The sequence below is a fragment of the Pelodiscus sinensis genome, chromosome 1 (genome assembly GCF_049634645.1).
Source record: "Pelodiscus sinensis isolate JC-2024 chromosome 1, ASM4963464v1, whole genome shotgun sequence".
In the NCBI taxonomy this organism is placed as follows: Eukaryota; Metazoa; Chordata; order Testudines; family Trionychidae; genus Pelodiscus; species Pelodiscus sinensis.
The window spans coordinates 143,473,998-143,495,190 of record NC_134711.1 but is presented as its reverse complement, the minus strand read 5'-3'; the positions used below and the strand labels follow the sequence as shown (position 1 = coordinate 143,495,190).

Sequence of the window (21,193 nt, the reverse complement as noted above, 5' to 3'; positions counted from 1 at the left end):
TTTTGCCCTCAAACTCTGCTTCCTTAGTCTCTACTTATAGTAGATCAGAGGGACAGGAACACTACTACTGCTTTCTTAACTCAGAAAGCTTTATAGAATGTCAAATCAAGCCATCCTCATCCGTTCATTTGTCCTGCATCCAACCTCCTTGGTCTGCTAAAGGAAGCACAGGAGTTCATGTTTGCTAAAAGCCCACTATTTTCTAAAAGGATTAGAAGGAATATGAATATAACATCCTCAGATCAAGTGGAACAGGCCTTGAATAGGTCATTTTAACTTCTCCATACTTCAGTTTCCCCTAGGAAAAATGGAGAAAATCCTTTCCTACCTTGGTTGTAATGCCTTCTATTTGAAAAGCACTTTGAAATGCTCTGAAAGATGCCGTAAAAGTATTTTTTTTCAGTGTTCACTGTTGAATGTGTTAACAATTTCATTTTTCCCCTAGTCTGCAGGCAAAGATAGTTCTGCAGGGACTGAAAGTGAAGATGAAGAATTCTATGATGCTGATGAAGAGACCCAAATGATCAAGTAAAAAGAGGATGCTTTCCTTTTTATGCCTTTTTAAAAACTTGTCCAGCCAGGACCATCCGCAAAAATAAAACTGGAACCGTCTGCGGGTATATTATAACAGGGCAAGTGCCTCTTCCTTTCCAGCTTTGGGAGGAGAATTAGAGTACTGTTCAGATGCATTACGGTGGCTTAAGTGGTGACCACTGCTGATTTTTTTTTTCTCACCCATGAGAGCCATTCAAACACTTGTGGCTCAAAATTTTGATTGCAGGCTTGGTTTGAGGCCAAAGATAATGATGAGAGGGAGGGATCTGACATTTCAGAAACTTAGACTTGAGAACTGATCCAACTGATGGACAGACTTCCACTGCATGTGTTTGCCTTTTTCCTTCAAAGTGGGCTTGTATTGATTTTGAAGCAACTGAAATCCATAAACTTGGAAGGTTTCACCAGGCTTTTTTCAGATGGATAAAATCTAAAGAGTTAAACTGAACATGATGGAAACAAATTCCTGAAATCCTCTGTTCAGTTACCTACAGCACACTGAAAAGAATGAACCGTGGAATCTCTGCCTGTTCTCCATATGCTCGCTGGAATAGAATTTCATGCCTCAAGTGGTTAGGGAACACCAACAAATGACAACTGTTCTCAGTGATGTTGTAGGTAAATGGCTAGAGAGATCATCAGAGGTTGGAGAGACCAATTAATAGGAGAGGGCAGATGGACTTAATTAAAACAGAAATCCCCATTATTACTGATCTTTTCTCTCCCCCCCCCCCCATATCTGTCTCCCCATCCCACCTCTGCCACTCCCAAAATAATTTGCTTTTTCCTTTGCCTTTGATTCTTTCTCTCACATGTTTATCATGACAGTCCAGAAATCTCAGGGCAGCTCTGAATTTGTTGCATATTCGGTTTGATTTTTTTCTCTCATCTTTTTCTCCACTTTGCCATGTAAACTTAGGGACCAGTTTTTCTACGGCACATAGCGAATGTCTTTTGGGAGATAATTTTACTTAGCGACATTTTGCATTACATTTTGTATCTGATTGTGGCTATGGAGAAAAATGATATCTGCAGTGGTATATAGTGCTGAAGTTGCCTCTGCAGGCTGCTGCTGACGACTTGAGTGTCTTTAGTATTTATTTTAAATTTCTTTGTGTGTGTGTGTGTGTGTGTGTGTGTACGTACGTACACACACATTCTTAGTTAATTTCTTGGGCCAATATTCAGCTGGTTACTTGACCTTGTAGAGGGAGCACTTTTTGTTTTTGTTTACACTAAACATTTTTAAAGTACTATAATAAAAAGATTTTGAATATTTGAAGCTTTTGCCAACTAATAGATGTGGCCTTTGAGTAGTTAGTATCATCTTTATCCTCCTAGTTCTTACTGTTGACTTCTATATAATTAATTTTTTGCAGTTTGTGGATTCACACTTCATATTAAGTGTAAAGGTAGCTAGTTATTCTATTAGAATATGATACATGGATCAAATGATTGGAGAGAAGAGAGTCTACTGAATATATTCCGAAGTCAGCAAAAACCTCAATTATTCTGGAAGGAAGCAGTAAAAAGTCAGATCTGAAACTTACAGGAATATCTGAACTTTGTCCAGTCAAGAGCAGCATAGACTGCTTTCTAAGAGCCCAAGGGTTGTATCCCTGTTGTTTATGGGGAATATAGTGCTGCCATTCTCATCTTTAGTGGAAAGAGGAAGCCTACAAAGAGTACATGTCCGAGTATTAAATACTCCATCTTGATCCAAACAGATTGGTGCAGTGCTGTTAGCATAGCGGTGAGTTGTAGTTGGGGATCAATAGTTTCTGCAGGCAGTACTTTAGTATGGAACAGGAAGATGGCAGCTGGCTGCATCATAGACATCAGTGAAATGTATTTGACCAGCAAGCCCATACCATCTCTCCTGTCTCTAGCACAGCTCTTGTGAATGTGACAGCAAAATTGATAGAATTAAAAATAATAATAATCTGGATCTTCTGCCTTATTCATACATAGGAAAATGACTGAGTGGAAGTTCTTGGAGCTATAATTAACTTTGTGTTTTATGTTTTTTCCTTTTGTATTTTAAATTATGAGGATTATATGAAACACGAGGCAAAAGGTTTTGTTTTGTTTTTTGTTTTTTCCCTATTAGGTCCTTGGTGTCCTTTTTCCCCTCAAAGGTTCTAAATGTGCAATATCTTATGCTGAAGTTAATGCTGCAGTTCCTAGGAACTGCACTGATGTGGTCACAAACCCTGTATTTCTTAAGGGATCAATGTGCACAATGAAATCCTTGCCTTTCTCTGGCTTTCGGCAATGGATATAGTGAGACTGAACAGTGCTCTTGGCCTCATTGGCTGTTTGGTTTTTGTCTTTATTCTAGATTGCTAACGGGGGATCTATTCCATGTAGCTTTCCATTGTTACTTGATGTGGTTGCTATAGTTCAGGAGGGTGGATTTCCTTGTAGGTTCTTGGTCCAAATTTGTGTCTGTCCCTAGCTTACAGTCAAATGTATTACATTTCATGCACACTTTTTTGTACATATAATTGCAAAACCAAGGATGAATGAATTTTTATGCAAAATAAATTAACTATATATTTTTTAGATCCTTATTCTGAATCTGTCCCATTTCTGCACATTCTTTAGAAGTTAAGGACTTCCTAATCCATCTCCCATAGAGGCTGTTGATTTACTGTTTGTTTATTTGTGGGGCAATGAATTGCTACAGTAGTATCTTCCTAGGCAGGAGCTCAATGTTCATTGGTTTGGGTTATTTTACAGGATTCTGATAAATGACTAAATACTCTTCCCCTCCAAATGCTCCAGTCTGGATCCTCTGATGTTTGGGTTTGTGCTGTTGAGGGTGGTACAAACTGACTACCAGCTACAGAACAGTAAGAGATTCCCGTTATGTACAAGGAAGTCTTAAGCCATTGGGACATCAGATATTTTGCCCTAGTTGGCTTTTGTTGTGGACACACGATGCACAAACTTCCATGGCAGGTATGGACAGCATACACTGTATCTAATCAAACCAATATTGCTAAGCAGAACTCTTCAGATTGACAATACCTGCTGTTCTGAACACTGCATCTAAGTGCCTGTTTTTTAGTTAGAGGCCCAAGTCACAAAATTTGTGTAACTACCCCACCTCCGAGTATAACATAACGGCTCAGTTCCTGCCTGATTCTGATTCTTCCCCGTATGGTTAGCACATATTGTACATCTTCCCAGGGAAGTTGTCATGGAGTATGTGCCAGTTCTTTTTTAAAAAAATTACTGTTAATGACACTAAAATAGCACTCTTGGTTTGACAGGTCTAATCTTTGCAATACTTGATTGAAGTTTGAGAAACTCTCTTCCCATGATTATCTTAGTCCCATGTTGCTAGGTTAACATTACATATGTACTCTGCACTATTGAGGGTTCTTCCTGTCTAGACATGAGAATAAATTCAAGTTGGAAGCTGTTGGTCTGTTACCTGTATTTTCTCCTTTTGTAAAAGTAGCAGAGATCAGGCCGGTACTAATTCCAGTGAGACCCATCTACTTATTATTTTCCATCTCTGTTGTTGGGGTGTGGCAGGAGGCGCTCTCTAGCTTCTAGAGAAGGGGTAGGCAAGATACGGCCTCGGGGCCAGATACGGCTCTCCAAGCCTTTCATTTTGGCCCATGGCCACACCACTGGACCCACAGGCAGGGAGCAGCCCCAGGGCTTGGAGCAGCTGACTGCTCCATCTGCCTTTCTGTGTCCAGGAGGGAGGTGGAAGCTTTGTGCACTGCGAACCCCCTCCTTCACCCAAGCTCCCTCTCAAATCCCACACTCTCTCTCCTTGTCCAATCTACTGTAACCTTCAAATGATTCATGTGATAGGATGACTTCTTACATTTATTTAATCTTCTCTCTCCTACGGATAGCTTCTTGCATCATTCTAAAATGGCTTTGTTTGCAAACCTAGTGAAAAGCATTAAGAAAATATGAATAGGGAATAGATTTTTTTTCTTTAATTCATTTGACGTGTCCCTAGTGCTAACACTCTTAAGTGTCCTCAGTCAGATTGGACTGGTGCTCTGTATAAGTAATTCTATGGAATTAGTCTAAAGCAGTTGTTTCATTTCAGCCTAGAAATCTGGCAATGTATAGAACTTGTTCTATATGTTCTTTTGGAATTCTTGCAGGTGACCAGATAAAACTAGTATTTACAAACAGACACTCCATGGGTCTTTAGGACAAGAAAAGGGAGAACTACCTTTGTTTGCTCATGCCTTAGTGCTCTTTGCACTTTAATGACCAATGTTTCTGAAATCCTTCTCACTGCTTGCAGGGACAATGATTAGCCAAAGAGATTAATATTCAAAACAAAGTATAGAATTTGCCTAATTTGAAAGCATTGCCTATCTCACATCATACATAAGTTTGCAGGGCCTTATTTTGTATTATAAATATCAAAGCTCATTGTCCAATATCTTGTTTATCCTGATAAGACCAATTGCTAGAATTTGTAAGTTCACTCATTAGACTCTAAGAAATGTTGATTGAAGGCCACATGGTTAAATTGGCATATTAGATTGATGGCAGTGCTAAATATTAAAATGTCTAGATTAGAGTTTTGTTTCCTTTTGGAACTCAGTTTTAAAAAAACTCAAATTCTAGCTGGTAGCATGTGTGCCAGGAAAAATGCAGACAATCAAGGGAATGTACAACAGGAGTTGCTTCCTGTCTCCAAAAGATAATAAAGTGATTTTGTACTACCAGGCAGGTAATTGGAATGGGACAAAGATATAATCCATACCTTTATACATATACATGGCTGTCTGGGCCAATCGCTCTCTCTTGTATATCTGCCCGTCAATCACCAAAGATGCATGGGCCTCTAAAACAAAATATTACTGCTTCCCATCCAATTTTGTTACATTGCTCATCTTACTCAATCAGGAGCCAAAGTATGACAGTAATAGTAATGAGTTTTATTTACAGAAATGTTAACTAAACAGCTGTATTTCAAAAATGCAGAAGCCAATAAGCCTCCTAAATTAATGAAGTATTGCTCACATTGTGGCTAGTGTTCCCTCTTAAGATACTGGGCAGCACAGCTTCACAGGTGATTAATCCGCCCCGCCCAGTCAGAGGCTCAGGGCTCCATGCACTGCTTAGAGGAAACACTGGTTGTGGCCTCAGGTGGTTTTAAATGATCAAGACAGATTCAAAGACTGCTAAGGATTTAGTTGGGAGCCCACATCTGTATATAATCTGAAATGGGCAGAACTTTATGGAAACATTTAATATTGTCAACACACATACTATTTACAGTATATTGAAGAATAGAGTGCTTAGGGCAATGCTAATAATAAAGAACCTATTTTTGTCACTTAGAATTTCAGGTAAGGCTCTAACTAGACGATCTTTAATTCCAAGGAAAGGTGAAGTCAAAACCTTTTTATTTGTGTTGTGTGTTATTGTTGAAGCTTGAATGAGATGCAGTCATTGTGCAGGTGTGTGTGTGTGTGGTGGGTTTTTTTTGTTTTGCTTTATAAGGAATATTTGTATTGTACTATGTACTTAGTGATAGCAGCTTTTTCTTCCTGGGTTAATAATAATGGGGGGTTTTAAGCTACCTCTTTGCATTAACCTTTAATCAGTACTGAATATTATATTAAAGAGATTTAGGAGACTATAGGAAAAATATTTTTCATTGTCTTGTTTGTATGCTGCTGGTGATCCGCTGATTAACCTGGAAGGGGGAATGACTTACATCTTTAATGTGTTTTACAGTGAATTTTGAATAATGAATGTAAGTTAATTAGTTTTAGACAGGCTGAGTACCTATGGCTGTCATTGATGTTCTGCTCTTCTGAAAACCAGCCCCAGCCTTAAGAAAAAATCCTCTGTTGGGGAGAAGATTATACTCTGGTACTAGCTTGTCTCCCCTTTTGTAAGAAGTTAATTATTCACATAGGACAAGCAAATAAAATTCCTGAACAGGTGATGAAATTCTGCTCAGTTACATTTACATGACAACTTAAGGCAGAATTTGGACATTATTCAGACAGAGGAGCAGCGAACTAGATGAACTTTTTTCAACCTTATGAAACCAAGTTCAGTCCCAATGTAACTCCCCTTGACTTTAGTAGCATTGTATCTGCTTACATCAAGATGGAATTCTAGCCTACATTCAGAAGTGCTTGTCAAGTGGAGGCTAAGCAAAAAGATGTCTGGCGATGTTGGGGGGTTGCTTGAAGCAGTGCACCCCAGCAGAAAGTTTTAGATGTTTATATCATACAGTGTGCGTGTATATACTTTTAAATCTTTGATGTGAACGTCTTGAGTACTGTGTGTACAAGGCCTTTCAGCACAAATGTGTGGACTTATTGAATTTGGAAGTTGTCCTTTTGTAATCATCCTCTCAGTGCCATTTTTAGTTCACAGCTGTACGGTCAAAGCCTGTGGGAAGTTTAAGAACATTGTCTGAGAAGTCACCATTTATTCAAGCCTAAAAATATTAATTTCCCTGAAGTATGTCTTTGTAGTGGAGGCATTCAGTTATAAAGTGTGACTAAGTGCTGGGTCCATCTTCTTTTTAAATATGTTTGCCACAGATGACTAAACTGTTGTAACAAATGTAAAAATATTCAGAACAACTAAGACTCTCCTCTTCAGTCTGGGTTGTTTTTGTATTTGATGCACATTATTTGACCTATAGCTGCTATAATTCACTGGAGCTGTGCAAGATAAAGCCAGCAAGTTGGTTTATGTGCAGAACCTATTGCAACGTGAGATTTTTAAAGAAGGACTCCATTAAAATTTGACACATTTTACAGCTACTTCACTCCCAAAATGGGGGTAAAATCTAGATAATAACACTATTTAGCCAGAAATTAATGTGGGATACACATTACATTCTGGGATGTTAGTTATTCTGAGTAACCTTATAAGCATTTTTAAGATGTTCATATTTAAGATTTCATAGACATTAGTCTGAGTCTGCCATAGCACGATAACTTTTGAGTGATTTGTAAAAACTCTGAAACTGCCTCTAACTCATAAAGTTCATATAAATGTCTTTGCAGCTTATTTTGTGCCTTTTCTTTCCCTAATGTAAGCTCTTTCAATAAACAGAAGCTGTTCTGAAGCATTGCAAACCTGTTTTATTGAACTGATTTTACTTCCCTGGCCCTCTTTTTGTTTTCCAGAGGGTGAAAAGTGATCTCTTAATAGAACAGATATTTATAACTGACTCTGCAGGAGGAAATTGACGAGGTGGAAAGCAGGTCATTTTGGAATGGCAATGCCACTAAATGCCTGGGAAGCTGGGACTGTCAGTACTAATCAATATATTCCACTATATCTATCACAAATAATTTCTAACAAAAACAAACTGGAGCCAACGGAATGTGAGAATCAATTTACTACCAGCTTCAATTGTTGCTTGTTGTTGAAAGACTGGAAACGCTTTTGGGGATTTAGCACAGTAAAATGTCAATGCTGCTGTTGCTGTTAATGTTTATATTATCCACAGACACTGACTGTGACTTGGGGTCCTGTTGTGTTGGGTGCTGCACAGACACATCAAAATATGGTCCCTGCCCTAAAGCGTTCATTCTAAAATTACATCATTTTATAAAGTACTCTGACGGCTAACGGCAATACTTTAACACTTGCTTTTGTTAGCTGAGAAAAAAGTAATGAGTAGCTGAAGTGTTCTTCCTGTGTCATATCATGAGAGAGTCTTTATGTACCTGAAAAAATAAGACTTAGAGAAAAGGAGGATAGTATCTCTCCTCTGAGTACTGGACAGCAGGTTTTCCCTGTAATACATCCATCACTGCATAGTAATTGAGAGTTTTCTAACATGTAAGGTTCTTTGCACATGTCAGTAAGTAAGCCACCTTTCACTTAATTTTTTTAACTTCCCCTTCAATCGCTCCTTTTTTTAAATAAGGATACAAAATCACTTCAGAGGTTAATATTTTTTATTTATGCAAATGAAATAGAAAAGAGCAGAGTCTGTGAGGTAGGTTGCCATTTTCCCTGCTGCAAAGTGAGGCTAAGTGAAGGTGACCAGAAGCAAGATTCCTGGTTGTATTCCCACCTCTTCCATTGGATACCAACAAAGACAGGAAGAAATCATTCCTCACTAACATTTCTTCATCTGTCTTTGGGTTCACTACTTTTATATTTATACAGCATAGAAAAACCCTCAAATTTAAGACAAAGTACTTTAAAAGCTGAAGACATTTTTCCTCTTCAGTCACCTTTTAAGTGAATTGTTACAAACCGGTGAAGTGTCCATAACAACCAAATGATGAATTCACCAACCTTTTGTTTCCCATTCCTGTGGAGATTACACTTATCTCCTCTTCTCATCAGATTGGTTTAATACTTTCTCCCTTTATTTTAACTTTTAGTGTAGTGTTGGAAAAAGGTATAAACTTGAACGCACCGCTACTGAAAGTCTCTGGCTACAGAATCAATACATTGATGCTAACACCGGTATAAACATCTACATCCCTTACAACTAGTTACTTCAGTTATGTACAGGAAGAGGGAACAGCTGAGTTGAAAGACTAGGTGCTTGTCTACACCTAAAATGCAGTGCTGCTGTAGTGTTTCAATCCAGATACTACCTATATTGGCAGGAGTGGTCAACCCTGAGAGTCAGTAGCTACTTCAACAACAGCAATTCTTCCCTTGACTTAGTGCTGTCTATACAAGGAGATAGGTTAGCTTACCAATACTGCTCAGGGGGAAGGATTTGGTAGTTTAGCTGACCTAATTTTTTAGTGTAAATGAGTCTTAGGTCTATCCTTGTTGACAGTGGGGATTCAGCACAGTTAGTCATCTGTGATCAGCCATTGCATTAACTGTACTTACCCAAAATCTCAGTGACGGCAAAGCCATGTCTTTCACTCGTGCATTCTTTTCTTGCTTGGAACTGGGTAAGATGACCTGCCACAGACTGCAATTTTAACATCAGTGGCTGTAACTGACACATACCCACCGTGAACAAGGACTATTGACCCTCATGCTTTTCAAGTGAATCAGGCCCAAATGAGAGACGCAATTTATGTAAGCTCAAAAATGAGGAAGAGAAACAATTCATGTAGGAATCTTTAAGGTATTGTGAGATTCATTCCTTTGCATGAATAACTGCCTACAATCTCAGCTGCTTTGTTCTCTGGTTTTTGTCTGAATTCAATCATAAAGGTGAAGACACCAGCCTCGAATGGAAGGTATGAGATATTGGGACTAACCTCAGTGTCATTCCTTGAAATCAGGACAGGACTTTTCAAGAGATATGTTGGTCCCAGTATGAAGACTTATCCCAATGGTGCTAATTGTGGAGATAGTAACACCTCTTCTCTTGGGCAGCCAAACAGCCATCAAAAAGTATCAACTTTTAGTTGCATCTAACTGGGACTAGGTTAAAACTGGTGAGGGAAAGGTGAAAAATCTTTCCCATGTCAGCCTCCTAGATGGGTTTTTTAAAAAAGTTGATTTCTGAAATAGACTCCAACTATGCATTTCCCAGAATTGTCAGTTTACATCTTTTTTAGTGATAGGAGAGGAGACAACAGTGGCCAAATTGTCTTTGAATTTCGGAAGGAAACAACTGCACTCTTGACCTGCTGCTGGAAAGACCATCTTCACTGAGAAACTCCCTGAACCCTTTTGGAGGAAAACGCTGCCTGGTACAGAAGTGACTGTAACTGTCTCCTAGATCATGTCATGGGCAATGGATGAACAGCTGGTTTGGGAAGCCTAGTCTTCTCCCCCCCCCCTCCCCCCAGTCCTTCTGCCCAAGGTCCCAGCCCTTCTGTGTCCAGAGGTCTTTCCACCCCATTGTAGCCTCTAGCTCTTGTCCTACACAACTAGCCGCCCCCTCCCACTTTTTGGCCGCTATCTGGCCCCTGCCCTAGGTGAGCTTGCTTCCCACCTCAGAGTGCTGAGTTGCTAGGCAACATGGTTCTAGCTCTTCTCCACCTTTTCCCCCTTCAAGCCAGGTGGCCATGCACCTCCAGTCTTCCTGGCCTCATGGTACTAGTTGACTGGGAAACACAGGCCACACTGCCAGACCTGACTTCCAGCTGCCATCCCTAGCTCTGCGCCAATGTGGTATGAAGGGGCCTGACCAGGGATGGAGCATGGACAGGGCCATTCATGTCCATCTGAGTAGGCAATGTCTTCCATTGCCTTCATTACCCACCACCTAAGGCCCATGTACATAATTAATTGAATTCAAAAAAGCACCCAGACTGCAAATCTGTGTAGCAGGCCCAGTCACAGAGATCTCCTCCTGGGACTGTCACTTGATGTGCTGAAATACCACTGAGCCTGCTTTCCTGCCCTCCTGGCACCCCTCAACTGTGTCCTGTTGAGCCAGGCCCTCTAGTCTCCTCCAGCACTGACACAGAGATGGGATCTCATTCCTATTCAGTGTAATACAGATGCTTAGATCAGATCAGCTCTGGGAAGGCTCAGCCAAAGGAACTTGAATGGGATCTGAGTCCTTTATAAATCTGTCTTACTCCATATCCTACAGAGTCTGCTCATATAGTTTGCCCTCTTTCTCACGGTAAAGAGAGATTCACAGCTGCTTGCCCCTCACAGGTAATGGTTATTTACACTGGGTGTATTAATAAACAGAAGTGATTTTGATTAGGTATACAAGGTAGGATTTAAGTGGACATAAGAGACAGCAGACAAAACAATGTGGCTGTGTCTACATTGGCATAATTTTGCGCAAAAGCAGTCACTTTTGCGCAAAAACATGCTGCTTGTCTACACTGGCAGGGAGTTCTTGCGCAAGAACACTGACGTTCTAATGTGTGAAATCAGTGCTTCTTGTGTAAAAACTATGATGCTCCCGCACAGGAAAAAGCCCTCTTGCACAACTGTTCTTGGAGCAAGAGGCCAGTGTAGACAGGCAACATGAATTTCTTGCACAAGAAAGCCCGATGGTTAAAATGGCCATTGGAGCTTTCTTGCGCAAGAGAGCGTCTACACTGGCACGGATGCTTTTGCGCAAAAACACATCTCTTGCGCAAAGGCACATGCCAGTGTAGACGCTCTCTTTCGCACATACTTTAACGCAAAAACTCTTGCATTAAAAGTATTTGCGCAAAATCTTGCCAGTGTAGACGTAGCCTGTGGGTTTCTAAACAAAACAACACAAGCTAAGTTCAATATACTAAAGAAAAGTCTTACATGTAATATTTCACCCTCATAGTTGTTTTCATGAGCTTCCTTTATAAACTAAAGCCTCCCAATCTGTGTTCAATCCTTTCCTCCTGTTCACTCTTAGATGTTTCCAGGCTTCTAGCAGTCATCTTGGGTGGTAAGCAAGGGTGTTCTGATGACTGGCAGCAGCTGCGTTCCCTATTATTTGGCTTCCCACTTTTATACAGATATTGACAAAGGTAGGATTCCTTTATGTTCAGTTGAAACTTTTTCTCACTTTCAGTGGCAAATACAGCCTCCAAGATAGGTCTCAGCATCAGGAAATATGACCACATGTCTTGGAGAACCAACCATAGCCCTTCAGCCCAAGCTTACTGGAAAAACAATTCAATTTACAGTTCATTGTTTTCTTGCCAGTGGAGCGTCAATATTCTGAAGTAACATTAATGGTCCTTACTTAGCACAACCACCTTAACACTGGTTTATATTCCTATTTCTAACTTCAAATGCAGGAATGATACATGCACAAAATGGGATAATCATATTCTGTAGATTACAAGCTTCCAATTATACCTTACATAAGGCATTTTGCATAAAGCATTCTCCACTTATTTCATATTCACATTTTCATAAAGCCTAAGCAGTACCCCGTGACAGTCTGTATCCGTATTTCTATGACATGACAAAGCTGCAGCTGATGAGTTTCGCCCTCCACGAGAAGTGAAGAGGGTGGATGTGGAGAAGTCTTGAGTTTTACTTTGGGCCCCCCCTACACACACACATGCACATATCCTGTGTCCTACTCTATTAAAATTGTCAGGATTGTGTGGTTATGTTGTAGGAGGATCTCCTTTGTGCAATTTCCTCCCAGCAGTTCCCCTTGTCCTAAGGCACAGTGTTGCTTTCCCATTGCATGCTAACTTCCTTTGCCAACTGCTCATGTGTGCTATGCTGTCTGTATCCCATTCTGATTGATTCAAGGCTTCATGTCGAATGTGTGGCATAAGGGGATTGCTTGAGACTGGGCAAGTTTAAGAGTCTGGATAAACATTAAGGGTGTGTCTAAACTACATGGCTCCATCCATGGAGCCATGTAGATTAGGCTGATCGGCAAAGGGAAATGAAGCCACGATTTAAATAATCGCGGCTTCATTTAAATTTAAATGGCTGCAGCGCTGAGCCGACAAACAGCTGATCAGCTGTTTGTCGGCTCAGCGCGCTAGTCTGGACACTCCCGGACGCTTCCGCGCCGACCTGAAAGCCCTTTATTGACCTCCCCATTATGCCTTGTAGGATGAGGTTTACTGGGGAAGTCGATAAAGGGCTTTCATGTCGGCAAGGGAGCGTTCAGACTAGCGCGCTGAGCTGACAAACAGCTGATCAGCTGTTTGTCAGCTCAGCACGGCAGCCATTTAAATTTAAATGAAGCCACGATTATTTAAATCGCGGCTTCATTTCCCTTTGCCAAACAAACAAATCTACATGGCTCCGTCGACGGAGCCATGTAGTTTAGACGTACCCTAAAATACTGCTTACCTTTTACAGATCAACCTTTTTGTGGTAGCAGTAGCCATGGAGCAAATCCCAGAAAATGTAGGGCTGAATGACTTTCATCTGCTTTATTTAGGAATGTCCTTTGAATCACCCATAGATTGGATCTGTTCAATATAAGCCTCACTGCAGTTCAAGACCTTTTAAACTTTCCTCTGGCAGAAGTTCCATTCATCTGCTCAGCCAGCATGAGGTGGGGAGCAGTTCTAGCGTCAGTACCAAGCTGTTCATGTTGATGCTTAAAAAAGGAGCACATGAATAAAAACTGCTGCAGCCTTGGCAACATATTAAGCCATTCAGTACAGGGCACTTTAGTTCAGTGGCAGCTGGACTGTCACCAGCTCTCTGTCCCCACGTCTCTGCTCAGGCTTATCCCATCTTTGCAACACTAGGATTTGTGGGGATTCCCCTATTCTGCTTTTCTTCCACAATGGGCTCCTGGATGGTGGGAGTATCTTTTGTCACCTCTCACATAAGCAAAGAGTCCCAGCGTAATAGCAGAGATTGATTCCCTGTGTTCTCCTCTGTGCTTGCTTGATACTTTTGCCCTAGTTAGATCTTAGCAGAACAGCATTCCAAAGTAAAGTGACGGCAGTATGTAGTGTAGACAATAGGGAAGAAGCAGCCAAATTCTGCTTCCAATTATACTGATGTAAGTGGGAGCAGAATTTGGGTCAGTCTCTCTTTTTTTAAGTATCCTAACATGTCCCCAAAGTGGCAACTCTTCATACAATAGTATCCCTTTACCAACCTTATTTTGATGTCTGTGGCTTGCTTCCCTTTCTCCTAAATTCAAAAGTATTTTCCTTCTTGAGGACCATCCTTCCCCAGCTGTGGGGATAGTTTAATCTAGTATTTATTGCCATAATCTTCTATTGATGTAGCAAACATTTGGGTTTTTTTGTTTCCTATTTGTAAACCTTCTGTTAAGATATGCTACAGAATATGCAGCTGTGCCAAGAATATACCTGTAGTGTGCACCAGAATAGTAATTTAATACGGTCCCCGGGTGAGAGTTATTGGTTAAACAACATCAGGTGGCATTTGTTTACTAGAGCCCTTTTCCCCTTAGGTACAGCTTTCAGTCTATTTCATTGGCATTCACTTGGGAGTGTCTGGTGAATAGCTGTTGTCAGACAAACAAATACTTACATTTTTTATGGTTCTTAGAGCCTTAGAACACAGGCTGCAGTGTAGTAGCTAGGGCTGAATCTGAGTTTCAGCCCAGAAGCTGCCACTGATTCTGTCCCCCTTTCTGAAAATTAATTTTCCATATCTATAAAATGGAGCCAGTATGATTTATCTATCACAGGTGAGGACACTGTTCTTGTTTGTAAAGCTCTCTCTAAAATATTTGTGGCCCTTGATACCATTGTATCTGAATATCTCCTGCTCTTCAATGTACTTGTCCTCACAATGTACTTGGGAGGTGCTCACATACTAATATTCCCATTTTGCAGCTAGTCATCTGAGCCTGTGACTTGCCCAAGTTCTTACAGGAAGTCTGTGGAAGAATGAAACCTTAGGGAATTAAACCTTAGTCTCCCTAGTCCCTGGCTAGTGTCTTAACCACTAGCCTATCTACCTTCTGGGGAGGAAAAGTATTGCAGTAAGGCAGCATATTATTAGGAAGTGAATGTAATGCTTTTATCCTAGTATCTTACAGAAATTGGTAGCATGGGGTGACTTGGGCAGTGTGAATGTGAGGTCTAGTGAGATCAAATGACACAAGCTTACCTCTGCTAATTTCTAATGCTTTTTAATTTTAAAAGCTTGTGCTCCAGTTTCTCCTGCTCTTCTGTTTCTCAGAAGCACTGTAGTGAAGTCTCCATTTAACCAGTTCTGGCCCTACATATCTGCCCTGTGTTCCAGTGCAACCTTGAGACCAGGGCAATGCAAACAATTGAACTGTTCCCTGAAGCCATTTGGCTGTGACAGCACAAAGCAAACCAATGAAGAGGGAAGAGCCAAGCATCTTGTTGTTGGGAGCAGCTTGTTCTTGAACTGTCTGTTGTCGGAGATTGAGGAAAAACTGTTTGTTTAAAAAAAATAAATAGTCATTGTTTATTGATGACAGTCGGTTATACTAACAGGCTGCTTAACTAAAATTATTACTAAATATGGGCCAGGCCAGTCTAACCAGCCTGTTAGTACAACCTCAACTATTGCAGCTGTGATAGAGATGCAGCCGTGTTAGTCTGGTGTAGCTGAAACAAAAGACAGGACTATGTAGCACTTTAAAGACTAACAAGATGGTTTATTAGGTGATGAGCTCTTGTCGGCCAGACCCACTTCCTCAGATCAATTTGTGGAAGAAAATTGGCACAACCATATACAGGCAGTCCCCGGGTTACGTACAAGATAGGGACTGTAGGTTTGTTCTTAAGTTGAATTTGTATGTAAGTCGGAACTGGTACATATTGTAGGGGAAACTCTAGCTAAACATTTCTCCAGAGCTCAGTTTTATTCTCCCACACCTCACTTCCCTCAGTCCTTTATTCTCAAGCTGAGGTGTCTGCTGAGAAAAGCCGCTCCGCGTCCCTCTGGTCTGCTGGGGGGGGGGGGGGGGAGCGCTAGCTTTGCGTCTCCCTGGTCTGCTGCGGGGAAGCAGCTAGTGCGGGGTTGCCTCACCCCGTTTGTAAGTAGAGATCTGATGTAAGTCGGATCCATGTAACCCGGGGACTGCCTGTATACCAAAGTGAGATGATGTCTGTCTGGATTTGTTGTATCTTTATAACCTGGGATTTGTAGCCATCCCAAGGATGATCCCGTGTGCACAGAAATTCTTTAGAAAGTTTGTAGGAACTTCTTTATAGTTCCTCTTCCAGCCAAAATAGACTTCTGGGTGGATCTAGCTTTATACACCTTGCCCATCAGTGTAGTACATGCATGCTGAACCTCTTGTTGCACTTCTCCTTTGTTCTAATTGTAACCTATTTCTATGAAAGTGTCTTATTATAGTAGAGAATTAACAACGTTAGTATATTGTTCCTTTTGTATGTACCTTTTTCCACCATGACCCTAATTATTATCTAATCTTCAAGCCCCTGCATAATATTACCCTTGCCTGCTTCATCTTTCCTTGCTGCTTCCCTTCTCTGTCCAAACTGTGCAGCTGACTGGCACCCTTGTGTCTAGTCTGGGCCTTCTTCCAAACAACTTCTAATGTATGCCTGGAAAATGCTCCTGAACCCACCAGATGCCTCCAACTCAAGGCTATGTCTACACTTTAGACCTATATTGGGGTACTGACTCCACACACCTAAGCAATGCAGTTATATTGGCCTAAGCCCTGCTGTAGATAGAGCCACGTAAAGAGGACGGTATCTCCCCTCGACACAGCCACCATCTCTTGCTAACATGGGTTAACTACACTAACGGGAAAAGCTCTTCTGTCAGCAAAGTACTGTATTTGGTGAAGCACTACTGCAGCATTTGAAGTGTAAACCTGCCCCACGTCCTCTCAAAGCAATGTTAACAAATCACATGGGGGGGAAAAATTTATACAGAATCAGGAGTTCTGAGCCCCTCAGTCACTGTGCTGGGTTTGCTTTCTATGCTCTGTCCAGGGCTGCTAAGTCATGCCACTCAAATTCAGCACCCCTGTCACACATTCCCATAGCTCATCCATCAAGCTGGGCTGCAATCAGGGGGTAGCAATTGATTTTGTCCCCACCTGTAGGGAGCCACTATGGTGCTTACTGTGTAGATGGTCTCTGCCACCATTCTCACTATTTCCTCCAGCTGGCTCAGTACAGGAAAGGATCAATTGGGAGAAACAAAAAGTACCATCAGCAGAACCAGGTGATTGGCAGGCAGGGACAAAAGGTCAGAGGCCTTGGTAGTACCCAATTAATCAAAAAAACATAAGACTGGCTGTACTGGAACAAATCAAAAGTCCATCTAGCCCAGTATCCTGTCTTCCAACAGTGGCCAATGCCAGATCCCCAGAGGGAGGGAACACAACAGGTAATCCTCATGGGATCCCTCCCCTGTCACCCATTTCCAGACAAACAGAAGCTAGGGACACCATTCCTACCCATCCTGGCTAATAGCCATTGATGAACCTTACCTCCATGAATCTATCAAGCTCTTGTTTGAACCCTATTAAAGTCCTCAGGCATTAGGCCCCCAGTAAAACTCCAAAGCCTCAGCTAGCATCTAGTACTCCTCACCCATTCCAGATAATTCCTAGTTATCCATTTATTCACAATACTGGAGAATCTTCCACATCTATATTCCTAGCCTGATAACCTCAGGCATCTCCAATCTTGCTTCAGCACCCTTAAACACTCACCCAGCAACCCCAGCCATCATTTTCAAAGTTTGTACAACTCCATGATTTACCCTGTCGCAGCTAGAGTAGCAAGTAACAACTATAAATTGAAGTCTATAGTTATGCAAACTCACTCATTACATAATTTGCATGACATGTTAGCAATGGAGCTCCATGAAACTTGACATGTATGTCTGTTCATATCTAAACATTGTCTAGTTTGGTTGCAAGCTATTCAGGGAAGGAGCCTCATCTGTAAATTGCCTATATATTTCAGATGAATAATAATCCACTATAATAAGATTTACTCTAAAAGCCTAGCTTAGTTGCAGAAAACTCAATATTTCTCAATGCATGTGACCCTAGACACACATCTCTTTGTGCCTGCCTCCCAAGTCTCATGATCCAATTACTTTGCAAATATTAAATGAATATTAACTAGCACACATCAAGCCCCAGTGAACATCTGCCACACATCTCTGCTCTCGCTATTATTCCTTTGGGGCAATAGCCCTTGACATTTCCTACAGAAGGAAATCCTGACAAAATCCTGCTTGAAGCAGTTGTTTGTGTGATTTGCCATTAAGCTGAAATGTGTAGGGTGCAAACATGCCTCATCACAACCAGTTAGAGACCATCGGTTGGGCTTCTTGCTGGTGTCTGCTTAACCCTCTTGCTTGTCCTTGAATGTTGCAATAGCCAGGAGGAAAGAGGAGCTGCCAATGGTAATTCCCTGATGATTAAGGGCAGAACACTCCATGTAACTCTGCTCTGCTTGGCGCGTTCTGTTGCAGTCATTCAAGAACTCACCTAATTTTTCTTAAACCAAAGGTGTTCAGATGTATTATTATCCAGTACAAATGGGTATAAATTGATTACCTATAAAACTACTGCATCCTGGGCTACCTGAGGTGGTGTTCCACTAAGCTCTAAGCCATGAAGTTTGGTCTGGACAACATGTGGATAGAATACTATATATTGACAATTGCAAGCATCATATATATAGTAGCCCAATGTCTGTGACACTGTAACGCTGAAATGCTGGCTGTTCCCTCTGGGCGGCGCTGTTGCCAGCTGACTTCTGTGCCACTCAGCCAGGCCGCCACGCAGGAGCAAGTGGCGCAAGCAGCCGTTTGGGGTCCACGCTCCCCATGCAGCACGGGGGTGCAGCGCAGAAGTCAGCTGAGCACCACGGTGGGAGGCAACAGCACCGCCCTGAGGGAACAGCCAAGGGGCGGGGCCTGGATGAGCATGTGTCTCTGACGTCAGGAAAGGGCGTCGGGTTTAAAAGGAGGAAAGCGGAGCAGATACAGAGGATGTGGAGGAGACAGAGAGGAGAATGGAGGAGGTGGAGGACAGCATGAGAGAGAGAGAGAGACGCAGCAGGAGAAGAAAAACACAGAGTGAGAGGCAGGAGGGAGAGAAGAGAAAGAGAGAGAGGCAGGAGGTGGATGAGAGCTGAGAGAGAGAGGGGGCAAGGCAGTAGGAGAAGAAGAGAGAGAGAGAGGCCGTTTGAATCGCTTGCTCCCATGCGGCGGCCCGACTGAGCAGCACAGAAGTCAGCTGAGCACCACGGCGAGAGGCGAAGTGGAGCGGGGCAATGATGTACCCGCCCATGGGGCGGGGCCTGGATGAGCATGCATCCCCGACAGAGACAGAGGAGAGTGGAGAGAGAGTGAGAGGCAGGAGGGGGAGAAGAGAAAGAGAGAGATGGGGAGAGAGGCAGAAAGTGGAGGAGAGCTGAGAGAGAGGGGGAGAGGCAGTAGGAGGAGTAGAGAGAAAGAGACATGGAGTGAGAAACCGGAGGCTCAGGAGAGAAGACTGATGTGGAGGAGAGACCTGAAAATCCCATCTTATGACGGGCTAATTGGCTAGTTCAAAAATAATGAGAGTGTTAGAAGTATGAAAGGAGGAGTTAATTTGCTTCATTTTTTGAGCTTTTAGGATTCATGTTTTCAAGCTTGTCTCTGACACTATGGATATGTCTGCACAGCAGTGTAAGCCTAGGATTAGTGGAACACAGCTGACCTACATAAAAACATAAGAATGGCTATACTGGGTCAGAACAAAGGTTCATCTAGCCCAGTAGCCTGTCCGCCGACAGTGGCCCATACCAGATACCCCAGAGGAAGTGAACAGAACAGGCAATCATCACATGATCCTGCCCCTGTCATCCATTTCTAGCTTCTGACAGACAGAGGCTTGGGACACCATTCCTGCTCATCCTGGCTAATAAGTATTGATGGACCTAACCTCCCTGAATTTATCTAGTGTTTTTTTAAATGCTGTTGAAGTCCTAGTCTTCACAACAGCCTCTGGTAACATCCTGTGTCAAGGAACCCTAGGCTTGGGCATCTACCTTGCATTTTAGCCCCAGAATTTTAAGAATTTTCTGGTCCCAATTTGACCCCACAGTTCTGACATCCACACTGTAGTGCACAGACCCAAATTAAAGTAAATATATGCCAAAGTGCCTAGACACATCCCTGACACACACACACACACACGCAAACACATGTCAATACTCTAATCTTAGTGCATCGTGGGAGAACTACTGCCCACCCTGTTTCCTACCTGTGGTGGTGCTGTTTGTACCCGTAGGGAGCACACAAGTACATATGCTGTACAATTAGTTCCTCGGAGGGCTCTCTCGCTGGAATGATAGACAGTTTGCGTTACCTGAGAATTGGGATCCCCACTTCTAGGCTGTCTCATGTTGGCAGGGCAACGCCCACGTGCACCTGCTCGGAGGAGAATTCGCACGTCAGTCTCCAGGGCTGCCAAACGATTACAATGAAACTCTGCAGTTCTTCATTTCTAAATGGGGCTGTTCAGTGCAGGTGTGTTTGACCGGCTGGTTTTTATTTGTTTTTGTTTGTTTTGAAGTGTGAGATAAAATGAAGGTATCAGCAAAAACACACAGGCACACCCCAGCCTGGCTGCTGCCAGCTACACAGTGGTGAAATGCATCCCCAGGGCTTGGGGGTGAAGTGTGCTCCAACACCCCTGGGACTCCTAATCCTTGCCCCTGTTGCACCTTGGGAAGCAGGGATAAGGGCTCCCTGGGAAGTTGTGGGAAGTTTTGGGGCTATAGTTATCATTCTCTGCCCTCATATGCATGGTGCCCTGGTGCCCCTGTATGTGCAGCCCCAGGAGGGCCTGAGAGAAGAGAGCAGAGCAGGACCAAGCAGCTGCCTTGCAGGGATGGGGGCTCCTAGCTCAGCATGGCTGAGGGAGGGATGACACTCTTGCCTATCAGCTTTGTTCCCTGCTCCAGACAAACTCCACACATAGGGTCACCATACAACCAGGTTGTCCTGGACATTATCCCGCCCCCTCCTTTCTTCTTTTTCGATCTTCCCATTTCCGTTTTTGAAATATGAACCAAAGTCCATCACTTTTCCTCGCCTGTCCTTTTCCCAACATCAACTCTGGTAGAAATGCAATTCTGGCCAGGCCTTAGCAGCAGTGTACACAGTCACTCACTTGCCAGCCTGACTTCTCTACTGCTGTCGCTAGCGGTGCGGCCTTTGGAACAGAGCAGTTGGAGCATGGTGACTGCTGGCTGGCCGCCCAGCTCTGAAGACAGGGCCACTGCAGGGAGCAGCGCAGAGTCAGGGTGGCAGAGTGTTGACTGGTGCGTCACTGAATGACATCCTGCTTGTACAGTAC

General features: G+C 42.5%; 1 protein-coding gene across 2 annotated transcripts in view; it reads left to right on the top strand.

The window, feature by feature from the left end:
• The window catches only part of SLC22A15 (solute carrier family 22 member 15), a 46,398-nt gene extending 38,743 nt beyond the window's left edge, over window positions 1–7,655 (top strand). For both annotated transcript variants that reach the window (XM_075905719.1, XM_075905712.1), the window contains exon 12: window positions 446–7,655. In XM_075905719.1, the coding sequence (XP_075761834.1) occupies window positions 446–532 (87 nt within the window). In that variant the 3' untranslated portion in view covers window positions 533–7,655. The remainder of the gene's footprint in view (window positions 1–445) is intronic.
• The last annotated feature ends 13,538 nt before the right edge of the window (window positions 7,656–21,193 follow it).